The 14605-nt window shown below is 39.4% G+C and overlaps 1 protein-coding gene across 1 annotated transcript in view; it reads right to left on the bottom strand.

The window, feature by feature from the left end:
- KCNH5 (potassium voltage-gated channel subfamily H member 5) overlaps positions 1-13138 on the bottom strand; it is a 328693-nt gene extending 315555 nt beyond the window's left edge. The window contains exon 1 of the mRNA XM_068523893.1: positions 13066-13138. Coding sequence (XP_068379994.1) covers positions 13066-13138 — 73 coding nt within the window. The remainder of the gene's footprint in view (positions 1-13065) is intronic.
- Between the last annotated feature and the right edge of the window lie 1467 nt (positions 13139-14605).

The following is a 14605-nucleotide window of genomic DNA, read 5'->3' as shown; positions in this document are numbered from 1 at the left end:
AAAAAACCTACTTCGGAAACATATATACATACATACATACAAAAAAAAAATTTACTTTGTTTCTCATCTGAACCAGCCTCCTGTTAAAATCTGAAGTTACATATTTCTAATCCACAAGAACCAGACGGACCAAGCTAATTATCTGGCCTGTAATACTCTTCTGAACCTCTGTAAGGAGAATACAGAAATCACCTCTGTACACAGTCTCACTGAACTAAGCTCTCTTTGGCTGCATTCTTATTTACTTCAAGGGAATGAAAAGGGAGCTAGATAACAAAGTGATAATGCAGGTAATCTCTAGAGCTTCACTACAAACCCGGCAATCTCCCAGTTTTCTCATCTCAGTTTTCTTCATCTCCATCCTTACCTCTCTCTATGCCCGATGCTTGAGCCAAAACCCTGAAAGTCATCCTTCACACCTCTTCATTCATGCCATCCAATTCAACACTAAACCCTAATAATTCTACCAGCAGAGGCATCCACACTTCTCTCCTTCTCTACTGTTACTTCCCAGGCCAACCCACCATCATCTCTTGCCTGGACAATTGCAACAGTCTCCTGGCTGGTCCCCTACTGTCACTGTTCCTCCCTCCAACCCAACTTGCTGTTATACAGCAAGTGACCCCTGTGGCCAGGAGATCTGTCCACTGCACTTGGAATACAATGCAAAAGCCTTACCCGGAATAGTCAAGCCTCTAACTGTCTCTCCACCCTTGTTTCCCGCCTTCCTCTTTTTTTGCCCACTGCAATCCAACTACACTGGCTTTTAAGCTTCACAAACTTAGCCACTCGTTTTCTCTTTCCTCCTTAGGACGGTTCACATGTTTTCTCTTTGCCTGAAATATTCTTCTGCCCACTCATCATCTAGTTACCTCTTACTTTAGGCCTCAATTCAACACTACTTCCTTAGAAATGTCTTCCCTGACACCATCTCCCAATCAAAATTAGTTTCTGTTACACTTGATCACAGCACCCTCCCTTTTTCCTTCAAAGTGCTTACCACAGTCTGTAATTTATATTTTGTTTGGGTTTGTTGAACACCTATCTTCCCACCAGACTCCAAGTTCCATGAGGGCAGGGACGATGCCTGTTGGTTCATCACTGTATACCTACAAAAGTTTGTTGAATGATCAAATATAAAAATTCTTATTCCTATTTAAAGTCATACGGCCAATAAACAATTACTAGAGCAATGGTAGACATTGTCAAGAATATAGATAAGAATTATGCTAGGTATTTTTCTTCAAAGAACTGACAATTCTGTAAAAAAATTAAAATTAGGTGTTCTGACACAGATTTCCCTGAACTCTGGAAACTTGTGAATTTAAGTCATGGAGCATACATTACTTTTTAAACTTGTCTTAAGTGGATGAGTGATATCTATAGATATATTTAAGTTTCAGAGAACAGTAACAGCAGAACAATCCCTGAAGCACATATAGCACATTTTTATTTGGGTTAAATAAAATCCTGGCACAGATGGCTAAACAAAAGCATAAATAATTTATATGTCATGCCCACATCCACAATGTTGATTTCTGGTAGGTTCAATTACCCACTTCTACTATGTCAATAACAGAATATAAAACTGGTATGTTTCATGTCCTTACAAATACACCTTTATCCTACAGCTCTATATCAAGGAAATGTGTGTGTGTGTGTGTGTGTGTGTGTGTAGACACATACACTTTGTACCTGTCTCATTCCACAATGAAACTAATTATTATATAGTATTAATTGGCAACATTAAGCAGACCATCACTGTGGGAGTTGGAAATATGCAAAAAATATCTGTTAATTTATTCAAACTTGTTCAGCTGTCATCAAAGATAAAAATATGCCTTCACTTTTCATCTCCTTCAAGATCAAAGGTACATTTTTAAGTTTCTGTGTTTCTTTGATGGCATTAAATTCATCATTTTTCCATCTAGCCAAAGTGGTTCAGAATTCATGAGATACTTTAACTTATATTCCTGAAATTCTAATGGTAGGAATAATAGCAATTTTGTTATAGAAAATATTTCTACACACACAAAAATGTTCAACAATTCAAAGTTTCTACTTTTTTTTTTTTTAATTAATTTATTTATTTATTTATTTTTGGCTGTGTTGGGTCTTCGTTTCTGTGCGAGGGCTTTCTCCAGTTGCGGCGAGCGGGGGCCACTCTTCATCGCGGTGCGCGGGCCTCTCACTGTCGCTGCCTCTCCTGTTGCGGAGCACAGGCTCCAGATGCGCAGGCTCAGTAATTGTGGCTCACGGGCTTAGTCGCTCCGCGGCATGTGGGATCCTCCCAGACCAGGGCTCGAACCCGTGTCCCCTGCATTGGCAGGCAGATTCTCAACCACTGCGCCACCAGGGAAGCCCAAAGTTTCTACTTTTAATCACTGGTGTTTTGTTCATGAAAGATGTGTTTCTAAAAAGTATATGCGTCAGAATCATTAAAAGTAAAAGATAACTGCAATAATGGCCTATGAGATTCATAGTCTCATAGTACAACAGAAAACCTTCACCCTGCTGTTGATAAGAACAAATTTTTACTGAATTTCATTACAATGACATTTCTTAAAACACCTAAGGACTTAAAACATTCGCTAGTTATACAATCTTGGATAAAAGCTAAATCAGTCAAGATACGTTTGTCAGGGGGAATAAAGTTTTACATTTTTAATGTTTAAGCATCATTTTTCAATCCTGCAAATAAGCAAACCTTGTTTTTGCAAATGAACTACAGCTGTTCTAAAGGGATTCTATTTTCTTTGAAGTTAACCTTTTAAGGCAATCAAACACTAATAGCAAGATAACTAATGGAGAATTTCAATTAAAAGACTAGTCTAGGGCTTCCCTGGTGGCGCAGTGGTTGAGAATCTGCCTGCTAATGCAGGGGACACGGGTTCGCGCCCCGGTCTGGGAAGATCCCACATGCCGCGGAGCAACTAGGCCCGTGAGCCACAACTACTGAGCCTGCGCGTCTGGAGCCTGTGCTCCGCAACAAGAGAGGCCGCGATAGTGAGAGGCCCATGTACCGCAATGAAGAGTGGCCCCCGCTCCCCGCAACTAGAGAAAGCCCTTGCACAGAAATGAAGACCCAACATAGCAATCAATCAATCAATAAATCTTTAAAAAAAAAAAAAAAAAAGACTAGTCTAAGCTCCACACCTGGTAGAAAAAGTAGAAATGAGGCTTTTCTGAATGCATTTACAATCCGATTAGTTTTCTAAAGCTTTGTCTTATTTTTTTTTAAATTTCTACTATCTATGCATTAGGAGCTAATTGTTCAAGGGAAAGATACAGATCACAAATTCAATTCATTTCTCTCCTTTGGCCAGATTTCACTGAGCCAGTTACAAAAAGAGGCTGAATTTCTGCCTTCTTCTTCAGCTTCTCCAAGCACTGCCAATTACTGAGGTAAAAAGAACTGATGTTTCTTTGACTGTAAGTAGTAGTTTTTTTGTTGGGGGAAAGAGTGGTGTTTATTTGTTTGTTTTGGTTTTGGTTTTTTTCTCCAAATAAGTAAGCCCTTGGTAAAGTGACTCTAAATGCCTTTAATCTCAGATCCACCAGTTTAAGACTTAGGAAAGCCTTAACTATTTAATACTTTGCTTTCTTCAGGTTAAAAAAAAGAAAAGAAAAGTAAATCTCCCCTACCTCAGAGAAAATAGGAACAGGTGAACATTTGTTAAGCCCTTGCTATGATGAGGCACAGTGCAAGATCTGCTACATTTGTGGGTTTGCTGAATCTTCCCAGCAAACCCACAAGGTAGTTACTATAATCCTGTAGAGCCCTAGGATGTCACCAAGAGTAATGGCTAGAGTCAGGACGGAAGTCTGTGTCAAGACAAGATGGAAATGCCTTTGCTCTGTTCAGAGCACTGTTCTCTGCCCCACAGAGCTCCAGAAAGATGACCAGTTACCTTGACGATGGTTGCTCTAGTGGAAAAAGAGGCTGCTTGGGAACGGACAAGGAGAAGGTATCACACCTTTCATTCCTCACTCTCAGAGGACATCTTTTGTTTCTGGGCCCAGTAGTGAGGCAACTCTTCTTTCAACCTGTAACTCCTCCTTTGGTCCATCATACTTATACACATTGGCTGTATATGATATCAGTAATGGACATGTTTCATGCCCTGAGTCAGTAGAGTGAACGGGCAGGAATCACTCACTCGGCACACAGCGCTTATAAAGGGTAAGAAAAAACTACTTGGCAAAATTCTTACCTCTAGGGATCAGTAATCTGGTTAGCAAATAAGACTAATATTACACTGAGTGGGAAGCCAGAAATGACCCTAAGATTTCTAGACTAAAAGATTAAAATATTAAAGACACCTTTGACAGAAATGGGGAAATACCAAAAAAGTAAGTCTATTTGAAGCCAAAACCAATGATAAATTCAATTCTCTGGCCACAATGAGTTTTAGATAACTTGTGAGGTGTATAAGAGAAATTCTATAGGCCACTGGAAATACAGGACTGGAGAACAGAAAGGATACATTTTAAATTATGACCAAGGACAAACTTGCTCTGAAAAGGAGGATAAAGATGTAAGAAAGACAGCTGAAGGTTGAACCAACCATCCTTCAGGAGAGGGAAGAGGAGGAGAGGGGAGGAGAAAGGGGATAGAAAAGGAATAGAAAGGGTATAGAAAAAGAAAGGGAAAAGGGCAGGAGAAAGTGAAAAGTCATGAAAGCCAAAAGATGAACTCATGTGGAGAGGGTAGGGGAGCAGAGTCTTAAATCCTACAGAGCCAGAAAAATATGGACAAATAAAAGGTTTTTGGATTCACAAGAAGAATGCTCACCTGTAAACTTCTATAAGTTTCAACATTACGTTTTACACAGAAATCCATTGAAAAGAGGCGCAAAAGGAAATGGTGACCAAGAATTAAAGGCATCAGCTACAGAAGGTGCATTCAAAGTTTTAAACATCTAACTAATAACAATAACTAACCACACTGATACTGATACGGTGCTTGTTATGTGCCAGACACTGTTCTCAGCACTTTGCTTGTATTTCCTCACTTAATCCTCACTCCAACACCGTAAGCTAGGCACTTTTATTACTTGCATTTTGCAAAGGAGAAAACTAGGTATAGATAAGTCACAGAGCTAAAAAGCATCAGAGCCAGGACTTTAACGCGAGCCTCCAGAACCTATGGTGCCTAACCAGTGTGCACACTGCCCCTCACAGAAAGAAAAAAAAATAGGAGAAATGTTATTTTTATTGTTGTGTTCAATGTGCATCCCCATTGCTTAGATCAGAGCCTAGCACATAGTGGGCACTCAACAATATACGTTGAATTTGTGAATGATTAACTAGAAACAGTATGAACATCAAGCAAAAGGATGGGAGTTATTTTTAGGGGAGTTTATTCTGGGATTATTTAGCCCTCATTGAAAAATTCCTCTATTCTCTCAATGCCATAAATATATGAAAATAAACTCATTGTGCTATAATTTTTCCCAAGTCAAAAATATGCCAGCAGACAGAAAAGGCTTACAGAAAAGATCAGGATAAAGATGAAATTTGCCCTCAATCTAAGTGAGTTGTTTGATTTTCAGTTAAACTTGGTGATCTGAGACTGGCCATGCAGTCTCTAAAAAGCCAAAATCTATTCTGCCTCTTCCTCTGGATAGTGCACAGGACTGCAAGCTGCTTCTCAAGGCAGAACTCACTCAGAAGATACATAAACTGGTACGGATCAATTCCCAAGGATAAAACTTAACCATCAATAACTCCTAACTGCAAAATCGTTTTTGAAACAATAATTAGGATCAACAAATTTCTAAACAGTTATTTCCTGTATAAAAGTCTATCTTTTAAGCCCTTGGAGATTAGAACAAAAATGATAGGAAATATTTCAGCTGTACATCAAGTTGGAATAAGAGATGAGTGTGAGATAACATACACATTCACCTCTCATGCTCTCATGAGTCCCATCTGATTTTCCCTGTACAATATGATTTCCACTTTCAGATATACACATTAGTTACCTAAATATTTTAAACTATACAATTACTGATACAAGCTTACTTAATAGATTTAATCAGCAGTGTTTTAGAAAAAAATCAATTCTAGACTTGGTTAATTTAGGAGGCAATAGCAAAAAAACATTTATTCAACTAGTACTTAGTGCTATGTGCATGTGTAAGGTATAACCCATATCCTCAAGAAGCTTAGTCCATATACCAACACTTCCACAACTTCCCAGTTACATGTCATTACCTCTAGAAACTGATTGTGCACCTAAGCTCAGATCTCAAATCATATAACTTGTGAAATCAATAGGACTTTGTACTTATGTTTCTCTGATGGGACCATACCCAAGAAAAAAAGAAATCCATTTCAATAAAATTTCAAGCAGCTTTGCAACCACTCTTCCTTTATAAACTATTTCACTTTTTATTTACTTTTCCTATCTTTTCCCATGTGAAAACTCAACATATCACAAAACTACTATCTAGAATGTACACAAATATTTCTCTGTATTAGTAACAGTATCCATAAACAACCAAACACTAAAATAATATCTAACACACTGATATATGTGACAATATTGTCACAGCCCTCATTTGATCAAGTATCTTTCAAGACCAAGCCTTTCCAATATTAAAACTTCTATATTATATAAAATGAGAATATTTAAATTACTCTTTTTAGTCATTCTTCAATAATGAAGAGGAGTTACATCATACATTATTAAGCTAGGGTATTTAGTGGAACACACTAAGGATTTTTTTTTCAGCCTTGTTGAGGTATAACTGACAAATAAAAATTGTATATATTTAAAGTGTACAACTTGATGGTTTGATATACGTATACAATCAAGCTAATTAACATGTCCATCATCTCACATAGCTAGTGTTTTCTTTTATTGTGTGTGTGGTGAGAACATATGACTGGAGTTTTAAAAATTCTATGAGTAAAGAAAAATGTTTTACAAATGTCCATTTCTTACAGCACATCAAGACTACTTTCTTTGACCTCAATTTCCACAACAATAATTACCACTGGTTTTGTGACTTGTTATTCATGCTCATTTGATTTCACTATGTATCTCTGTTATTCATAAAAGTGCTGTATGGCATACTTTAATTTTTCCCATTAAAAATGATTTTGTTTGGGACATTTCAGAGCATCTCTCAAAATATGGTTTCTAACCCTACCAAAAAGAAAAAAAAATCCCTAAAACCAAGATTCACACTTGATGACTGACAGGAAATAGAACCTTTTAAAGTAATATGTCTCCAATCATATATTTTTGAGAGTTTAATAAATTTGAAGAACTTTGAAGAATATTTTCTTTAGCTCTGTATTTTATTTTTAAAGTTTGGATAACATCAAAATACTAGAATCATATAATACCCTAGGTAAGTAACTGTAAATCTGTAAACTATCTTTTAATAAGATCAAAGCACTGTCATGAGCTGATTCTACTTCACCAACTTAATCAAAATTATATCAAGACATCTGATGAGGAAAATTTTTGTTGAAATAGAAAATATATATTCATCCTTCTAGTATGAACATTATTTATACATTATTATTCTGCAAAACTTTATATTTCATACATATTATCACCACACTGAGGTGATTTATTACAATAAAATTTTGTTCGTCTGCTAAAGTAAATACTCTACTAGTCTAAAATTTATTTGAATTTGTTTCCATAAACTGCTTTTACTAATATCACATTCAGTCACAAAACGTAGGTCACCATTAACTAATACAAGATTGCAATTCCTTTCTTCATTTCACTTTCCTATATGTCTTGTGTTTTAGATATTTTCTGCCAAGAGTAAGAACTAACTGCGTTGATTTTAACCCCCAATCAAACTTGAGGAAAAGGACAGAAAAGAGAAACAGAAAGATATTAACTACTTAGTTCACCTGTGGCAGAACCTATAGTGCCCTCTTGTGGTGAATCTTAACTACAGCGCTCTGGAGAACAGTACAACTTTTCCTAGACCAGACACTGGAGAGAAGGCGGAAGCGTTGTTCCTCCATGCTACCAAGCAGCTGTTATTAACAATGAAAGTAAAAGATAAATATTGACTAAACTAAAAGACTCCTTTATAGAAATGTACTCAGTCACCATCAGTTAAAACAATCATAGCCACTCCCTTCTATTAACAAAAATACTGCTTTATGTTTCTTTTAGTAGGGCAGTTGACAGATGGCCAGGCACGTGGATTTCTTATATACTCTACTTCTGGAATCAAGCAAAAGATAAACAAACAGAGCAATTTCTAATGAACACAAGAATGTCCTGGGACAAGCAACTCTCTAGTCAACAAAGTACTGCATTTGTTATACAAGGCAGTGTGTACTCTAAAGCAAGGGACAATCCTCTGGCTTACTTATAAATATAATTTAGGAAGTGGTCAGTATAATTTCAATCTCTATGATATTTTAAAGGTAAAAGTGATACATTATAAGACCTGGGTAAACCAAAGCTTCAAAAACTCTAAGTGGTTCTATCAACATTTCCTGAATAGTATTTTAGATCTTTCAAGAAAAAATATCAAGTACTCTATACCAAAAAAACCCCACAATAATCCATTTGTTTTCCACAATTTTTTTAATTGGATGAGAATTATGAGTTATTATTTCTTTTCTGTTTTGTTTTTAAATCACGAGTTCTCTTATTTCCCCTCCTATAGGTTCTCATTTAAGATCTTAGTTTTTACAAATATTAATTATAGCACAAAAATGATTTTGGATTTTCCTATAGGTAAGAGCACTAAGTACAGAAAGTGCTTGTGCAACCAGGTATTTCGGGCAAAATGAAAAACTGAGTATACTCAACTTCTTCTCTTGAAGGTTAAGTGGTTCATAAAATACTGCCTTTTCTGTTTTCTTCTTTCCTGGGCCCCTGTTTTCTCTAAAGAGAAAAACATTTCTAGTTTTTCATAATGTTTAAAATATTAAAAAGAACAGTAAATTCTAATTTAAAAGACATTATTTTTATAGTTAAAAATTTTCAAGATGGCAACCAGGTTTACTGTCACCCAAACTAATCATTTCTGCCTATTTGTTAAGGAATCAAAGACAACATATATATAAAATGTACTGCCCAAAGCAATAATCAGATTGAAGGCCTTGGAAATGTTTTGTTTTGTTTTGTTTTGTTTTAATCTAAAATTCCACCTAAAAGTCTTAAAAAACTGTTGCTTTCTTTCAGGTACCTACCTTCTACCCATAAGTGTACTGCTCCCTACGGCCCAAAATATATTGGTGAATAGCTTGCATAAATACTATGCAAGGTTTAAATAAGGGAAGATGGCCTGATAATGTTCCAGACACAGATTCGGTCAGTAGGCATTTTGGACGGGGCCTTCTATGAGACACTGCACGCAGGTAATGAACTCACCACATGGTTCCCAAACTTTCCCTTCCTAGCAACATATTTTGATTCTACTGGCCAAAAATGTATCTAAACCTTGCTATTGCATTTATGCTTTTGACCTTTACAATTTCTTGGAGTAATAATGTGTACCCTATACCTACTAGAATCACATGTTAAGAATGATTGTAATTCCTTTTATTTGTCTAAAAATGATCTTATCTTTTATCTTAAAACTAAAGAGAGGAATTCCCTACTTCTACTATTTTGGGATTTGGCTATAAAATATGTTTGTATCCATCCTACTCAATGGCCCTCATTATTTTATTTTATAGACTTTGAATCACCAGTGACAATTTGAAATGCTTTCCCATAACAGACTCTGTCAACTAAACAAGGAAAATAAAAAGCCAGTCTCAAGAGGTGTAAAATAACAGCAAATAGGCTACAGTGCTACTCTAAGGCAAAGAATACAGCACTGTTATTCTGGGAAATTGCAACTGAGGACTTTGGAACTTTATTAGAATATCCTCATGTTTAAAAGCTATACCCAAATATACCACACTTCTTGCTCTTTTTTTCTCCATCAAGAAGTTTTCTGATAGATTTCTAATTGGCAGAGATTTCAGCTCATTAATGATCACCGTGGACAAATAAAACTTGACCTTTTCTCTTGGTGTCCATTGCCCTTTCATATCTAGTATCCCTCCTTTTCTCCCTCTCTCTCTCTCTTTCTCTCTCTCTCTCTCTCCCCCTCCCTCTCCCTCCCACGCTCCTTCCCTCCCTCTCTCTCTGTATTTCTGCTACTTTTTACATCTCTCTTTTGCTCTTTCTATGTGGTAAGACAGAGAGAGAGTTTACTTCCTCTGCATCTACCTTTGTGTCTGGGTAGATACCTGTCTGTATGTTTATCTGTGTGTATCTCTAGATATGCTTCTACTCCGACTCTCACTAAAAGATCTGATATTTTCATAAGAAGAAAATGATGTTGTATCAGAAAAAGAAGCACTTCATGGGGTAAAAGTAACCCATCTTTCTTCAATTCTTAGCTAGATTAGAAGTGCTGCCTCTTTTCTTTTCCACTAAAGCTCTGCCAATACTTCACTTTCAATGTTGTTAAGTTAATGAATAATGAAATCTTCACGGTGACAAACTCAATCCATCTGTGAGAACCCTGAAGGGAATTTTCTGTTAATCTCAAACAATTTCTCAGAATGAATTTTTCTATTTCTCTGCCAAATCATATAGAAATGGCAACAAGTGTGGGATACTTGCACATAAATGTGTAGAGAAATTTAATACTGTAATTCTCAATTTCTGAGGTTCTTCCTGTACAAGTGGCACTGAGACTTTCTTTTATTGATTACATACACATGCTCATATACTTTCCTCAAATATCTAACACATTTCAAACAAAGCTCAGAGGTTTTGAGTAGTGGTATTAAAAGTTAGCCATAAGCAATTAGAGGTGATATTTAAAATGCAAAAACAGATAAATTTTCATTTGTACTTGGTGCTATCCATGGAAAGAAACATTAAACCAGTGAAGCAATTATAACATGAAGTGTAAAAAAGATAAAACATTCATTGACTTGGATGGTAGATTTAAAATGGAGGCAATGGAAGCAGCTCTTTCTAAGCCACATAAGGTAAGTCTTAATTTCATGGTATATCAGAAATAAAAGATATTCTAAAAACTGGCTCATAGTTCCGGTCTGTATGAGAAGTTTCACCCAAAGATGCTATATGAGTAAACTCCAGCCAAGGAATTCTCATCTACTTTCTGGTTACCATGCAGAGCAATAGAGAGCCTCCAGATTTTATTCTTTAAGGCCTTCTCTGAAAAGTCCTCTCACAGACCAAATTGCATGGAGTTGAAATAACCCAAGAGGATGAGAAAGCTGAAAAACAGACTGATATACCTTAAATAGCTAATTCCAATAACCTTTAAATTTCCCAAACTGGTTGTTTTAACAGTAATATCTCCTTGTACTCTAGGTTTCTGTACAATATTAATATAAGAAAGTAATGTATAAACATAGACATTGGCTACCATGAGGAATTTATATTTTATATTATCATAAAAAATCAAACACACATTTGAAATCACACTGGAATGGCTAAAAGTATTATAGTTTTGGGTTTTTTTTACACTAAACCAGGCCTATTAGCTATTTTTTTTTTTTTGGAACCCAAAGAAGTCTGTTCAAGACTTGTATAGTATCAGGAATTGACCAAATGCGAAGAAATAAAGTCAAAAGCCTCAAATGAAAACCAAATACCATGTCAGAGATTGATGAAAAATACCTTGGAACACTTACATATAGTCCCCAAATCAGGGGAAATATTTGCAAGCCTAGTTTTAGAAGAGATCATATCCTAAGAATTAATATAACCTAATCTACCAATTCAGGAAGAGCATAATTGTATTTAATTATTTATTATCATTTGAGTGTGCCTCTGTCTTGCCACTAAGGAGGGAGCTTTTTGAGAGCAGAAGTGTCTTAATCATTTTTTATCCGAAGGACCCCACAGAGTGTCTCTTGTATAAGGCACCCAAATAAATATTGTTTCATTGAATGAATGAATGAATGAATGAATAAACAATGATTATGGAATTGCATAGAGTATTTCCATTGCTTTGGTCCAAAATCTACTGTAATCAATATGCAGAAATGTCTTTCTCATAATTCTCCAAGCAAAGGATCTCAAAATATAATAACAGGCCTCTGAAGGAAAAAAACAAAAAACAAAAAACTTTAAAGGATATTTTACATATCTTGCTTGTAAAATTGAAAATTATATAAAAGATTTGAAAGCAAGTAGAAAATGTATATTTCAGTAAAATGCAAAGTTTATAAGGTTCTAAAATGTGAAATATATAACCATCCCCATTTCGATATCTTAGAGGAAATGAATGCATAAATGGATGGCAATTCAAAGACACTTTGAGGCAAGAAAACCCTAACATCAATAGCAAGGTAGAATGGCATTTTTAAAATTCTTTCTCTAGTTACTTTAAAAGCACAGTAGCTATTGCTTCCCTTCTACATTTCTCCTGTTTAAGTCAAATCAAATATATCATATAGATCAATACAGACCAATGCAAAAAAAAAAGAAAAAAAACTTTAAACACAAATTTGACCATAATAATTGCCTTCCCATTTTTCCAGAACTGACTCTCTTTCTTAGGTTCAACTCCAACTACCCTCTCATACACAAGGCTCCTTTCAGCGGTGCCCGTTGGGCCTGAAAGCCATTCCAGAAACTAAATCTTAAGTAGCCACTTTCACAGCCATTCCCAACTTGAGGGAACCCTTCCGCTGAGATTAACTCTAAGAATTTGATCAGTCTCTTCAGCCTACTTGTTTAAAAATGTGGGGAAACTATGAACAAAAAAGATATCCCTCAACAAAGCGAAACTCAACTCTGTTCTCCAGATGTACCTACACCCTAGCCGCTGCTCCCCCTTGGCTTCCTGCGGTTCTGGGCTCTGGACAGGTGGGAGGGGGGAGAGTACGTCTTGGGGAGGGGATGCAACTAACTTTCCTCGGCCACCTCATTCCCACTCCCACCTAAAATCAGGTCCATCTTGTAACTGCAGCCGCCAGGTAGGGCGGTCTGCGTCCCCCTCCCGCCTTGGGAGAGGGATGGGACGGGGAGGATGGGGGGCGTGGGTGGGCAGGATGGAGGTGGAGGGGTGTTCTGACTGCAACTCTTCTTACCGCTGGAGCGCCTGACGATGTTCTCCAAAAATGTGTTCTGCGGTGCCACCAGCCCTCTCTTGCCCCCCGGCATCCTGGGTCTGGAGAGCAGCGGCCAGGATCCGCGGCGGGGGAGGGGGGAACGCAGGAAGAGAAGGTGGAGGAAGAAGAGGAAAAGGTGGAAGAGCAGATCGAGCCGAAAGAAGAGGGGGCGCGGCGGCGGCGACGGGGTCCCCTGACTGTGTCTCCAGCCCGACCCGGATGAGCAGCTCTGGGGAGGAGGACCAGGCAGTTCATGGTAGTAGCGCTCCCCCGGCCGCCGCTGCCCAGACTGTGGCGGTGCCGCACACGGGGCTCGGGAACTGCAGGCTCCGCGGGGCACAGTGCGCCTGCGCCGCCCCCGCTGTCGCTGTCCCGCCGGTGCTGATGCTGAAGCTGTTGCTGAGGCTGCTGTCGCGGCGGCGATCACCTAGGCGCGGGCTCAGCATTTCTCCCCCTGCCCCGACCCCGAGGCCGGGGGAGCAGGAAAAGCCCACTCAAAGCCCTATCTCCCAGATCCTCTACTGCGCCCTCCTCTCCCACTTCCTAGCCTACCCCACTGGCGCAGCCGGATCAGCGCTGCCCAGCTGAGCCCAACTTCTGCCCGGCTGTGCGCCTGGTGGCCGCTCCTCTCTCCCCGGAGATCGAGGCAAACGCTCGCTGTCCAGTGGGGCCGTGGAGTGGGAGAGGAAGTGGGAGAAGCAGGCAGGATGCCAAAGAGGGCAATGGGCAGTCGGAGGGGTCACATCTCAGTTTCTCCTGCCAAGGTCCCGAGTCCCGGCTGCTCCCGGGGACGCAGCTGCCGGGGCGGAGGTGTTGATCATCTCCCGCTCCAGTCCGGGCTGAGCGCGCAGCAGGGACTGACTGAGCGGCGCGCGGGGACGCAGAGCAGCCACCTGACGCTGCTACCGCCCCCCTCTGGGCTTCGGCGCCCGAAGCTCAACAGAGGCGATTTCAGCACCCGCCCTGGCCCACACCTTGGAGCCCGAGCCAGATAGGGTCTGAGCGCAGAGCAGGAGCGGGAATGGCCCCGGCGCCCCAGGCTGGGTCTGGCGCGCGGAGGAGCGTGGCGGCAGTACAGGGACGCTTCCCAGGGCTGCGGAGCGCACAGGCGAGCAGCGAGCCCAGCCACTGCTAAGTTGCGGGAAAGGTTGCACTTAATGCAAGGAGTAAGGGAAGAGAGTGAATAATTCACACCCGAGAGAGGGAGAGTGCAGCGGGCAGCGTTTGCTGTGGAAAAACAGTAAAGGCGGGGGGTGAGGGGGGGCGGCGACGTTGCACAGGACTGGGGAGTGTGGGCAGGAATTTTCTCTAACAACGCTCGGAACCGGCGACAGGAGGGGAACCGCTAGAAACAGAGTCCAAAAGCCAGAGTCTATGACGGAGAAGGGAAAATAGCATAAGTGCGAAGGGACCGGGGAAAGAGATGGAAAGAAATGGAGGAGCTCACGCCGCGGCACCGGCACCTTCTTTTATCTAAGGCGGTGGTTCTCTAAGTGGTCCCGGACTGGCGGCATCTCCT

Source organism: Eschrichtius robustus, chromosome 1 (genome assembly GCF_028021215.1).
Source record: "Eschrichtius robustus isolate mEscRob2 chromosome 1, mEscRob2.pri, whole genome shotgun sequence".
In the NCBI taxonomy this organism is placed as follows: domain Eukaryota; kingdom Metazoa; phylum Chordata; class Mammalia; order Artiodactyla; family Eschrichtiidae; genus Eschrichtius; species Eschrichtius robustus.
Note: the sequence above shows the minus strand (reverse complement) of the source record. Positions and strands in the feature narration are given on the sequence as shown.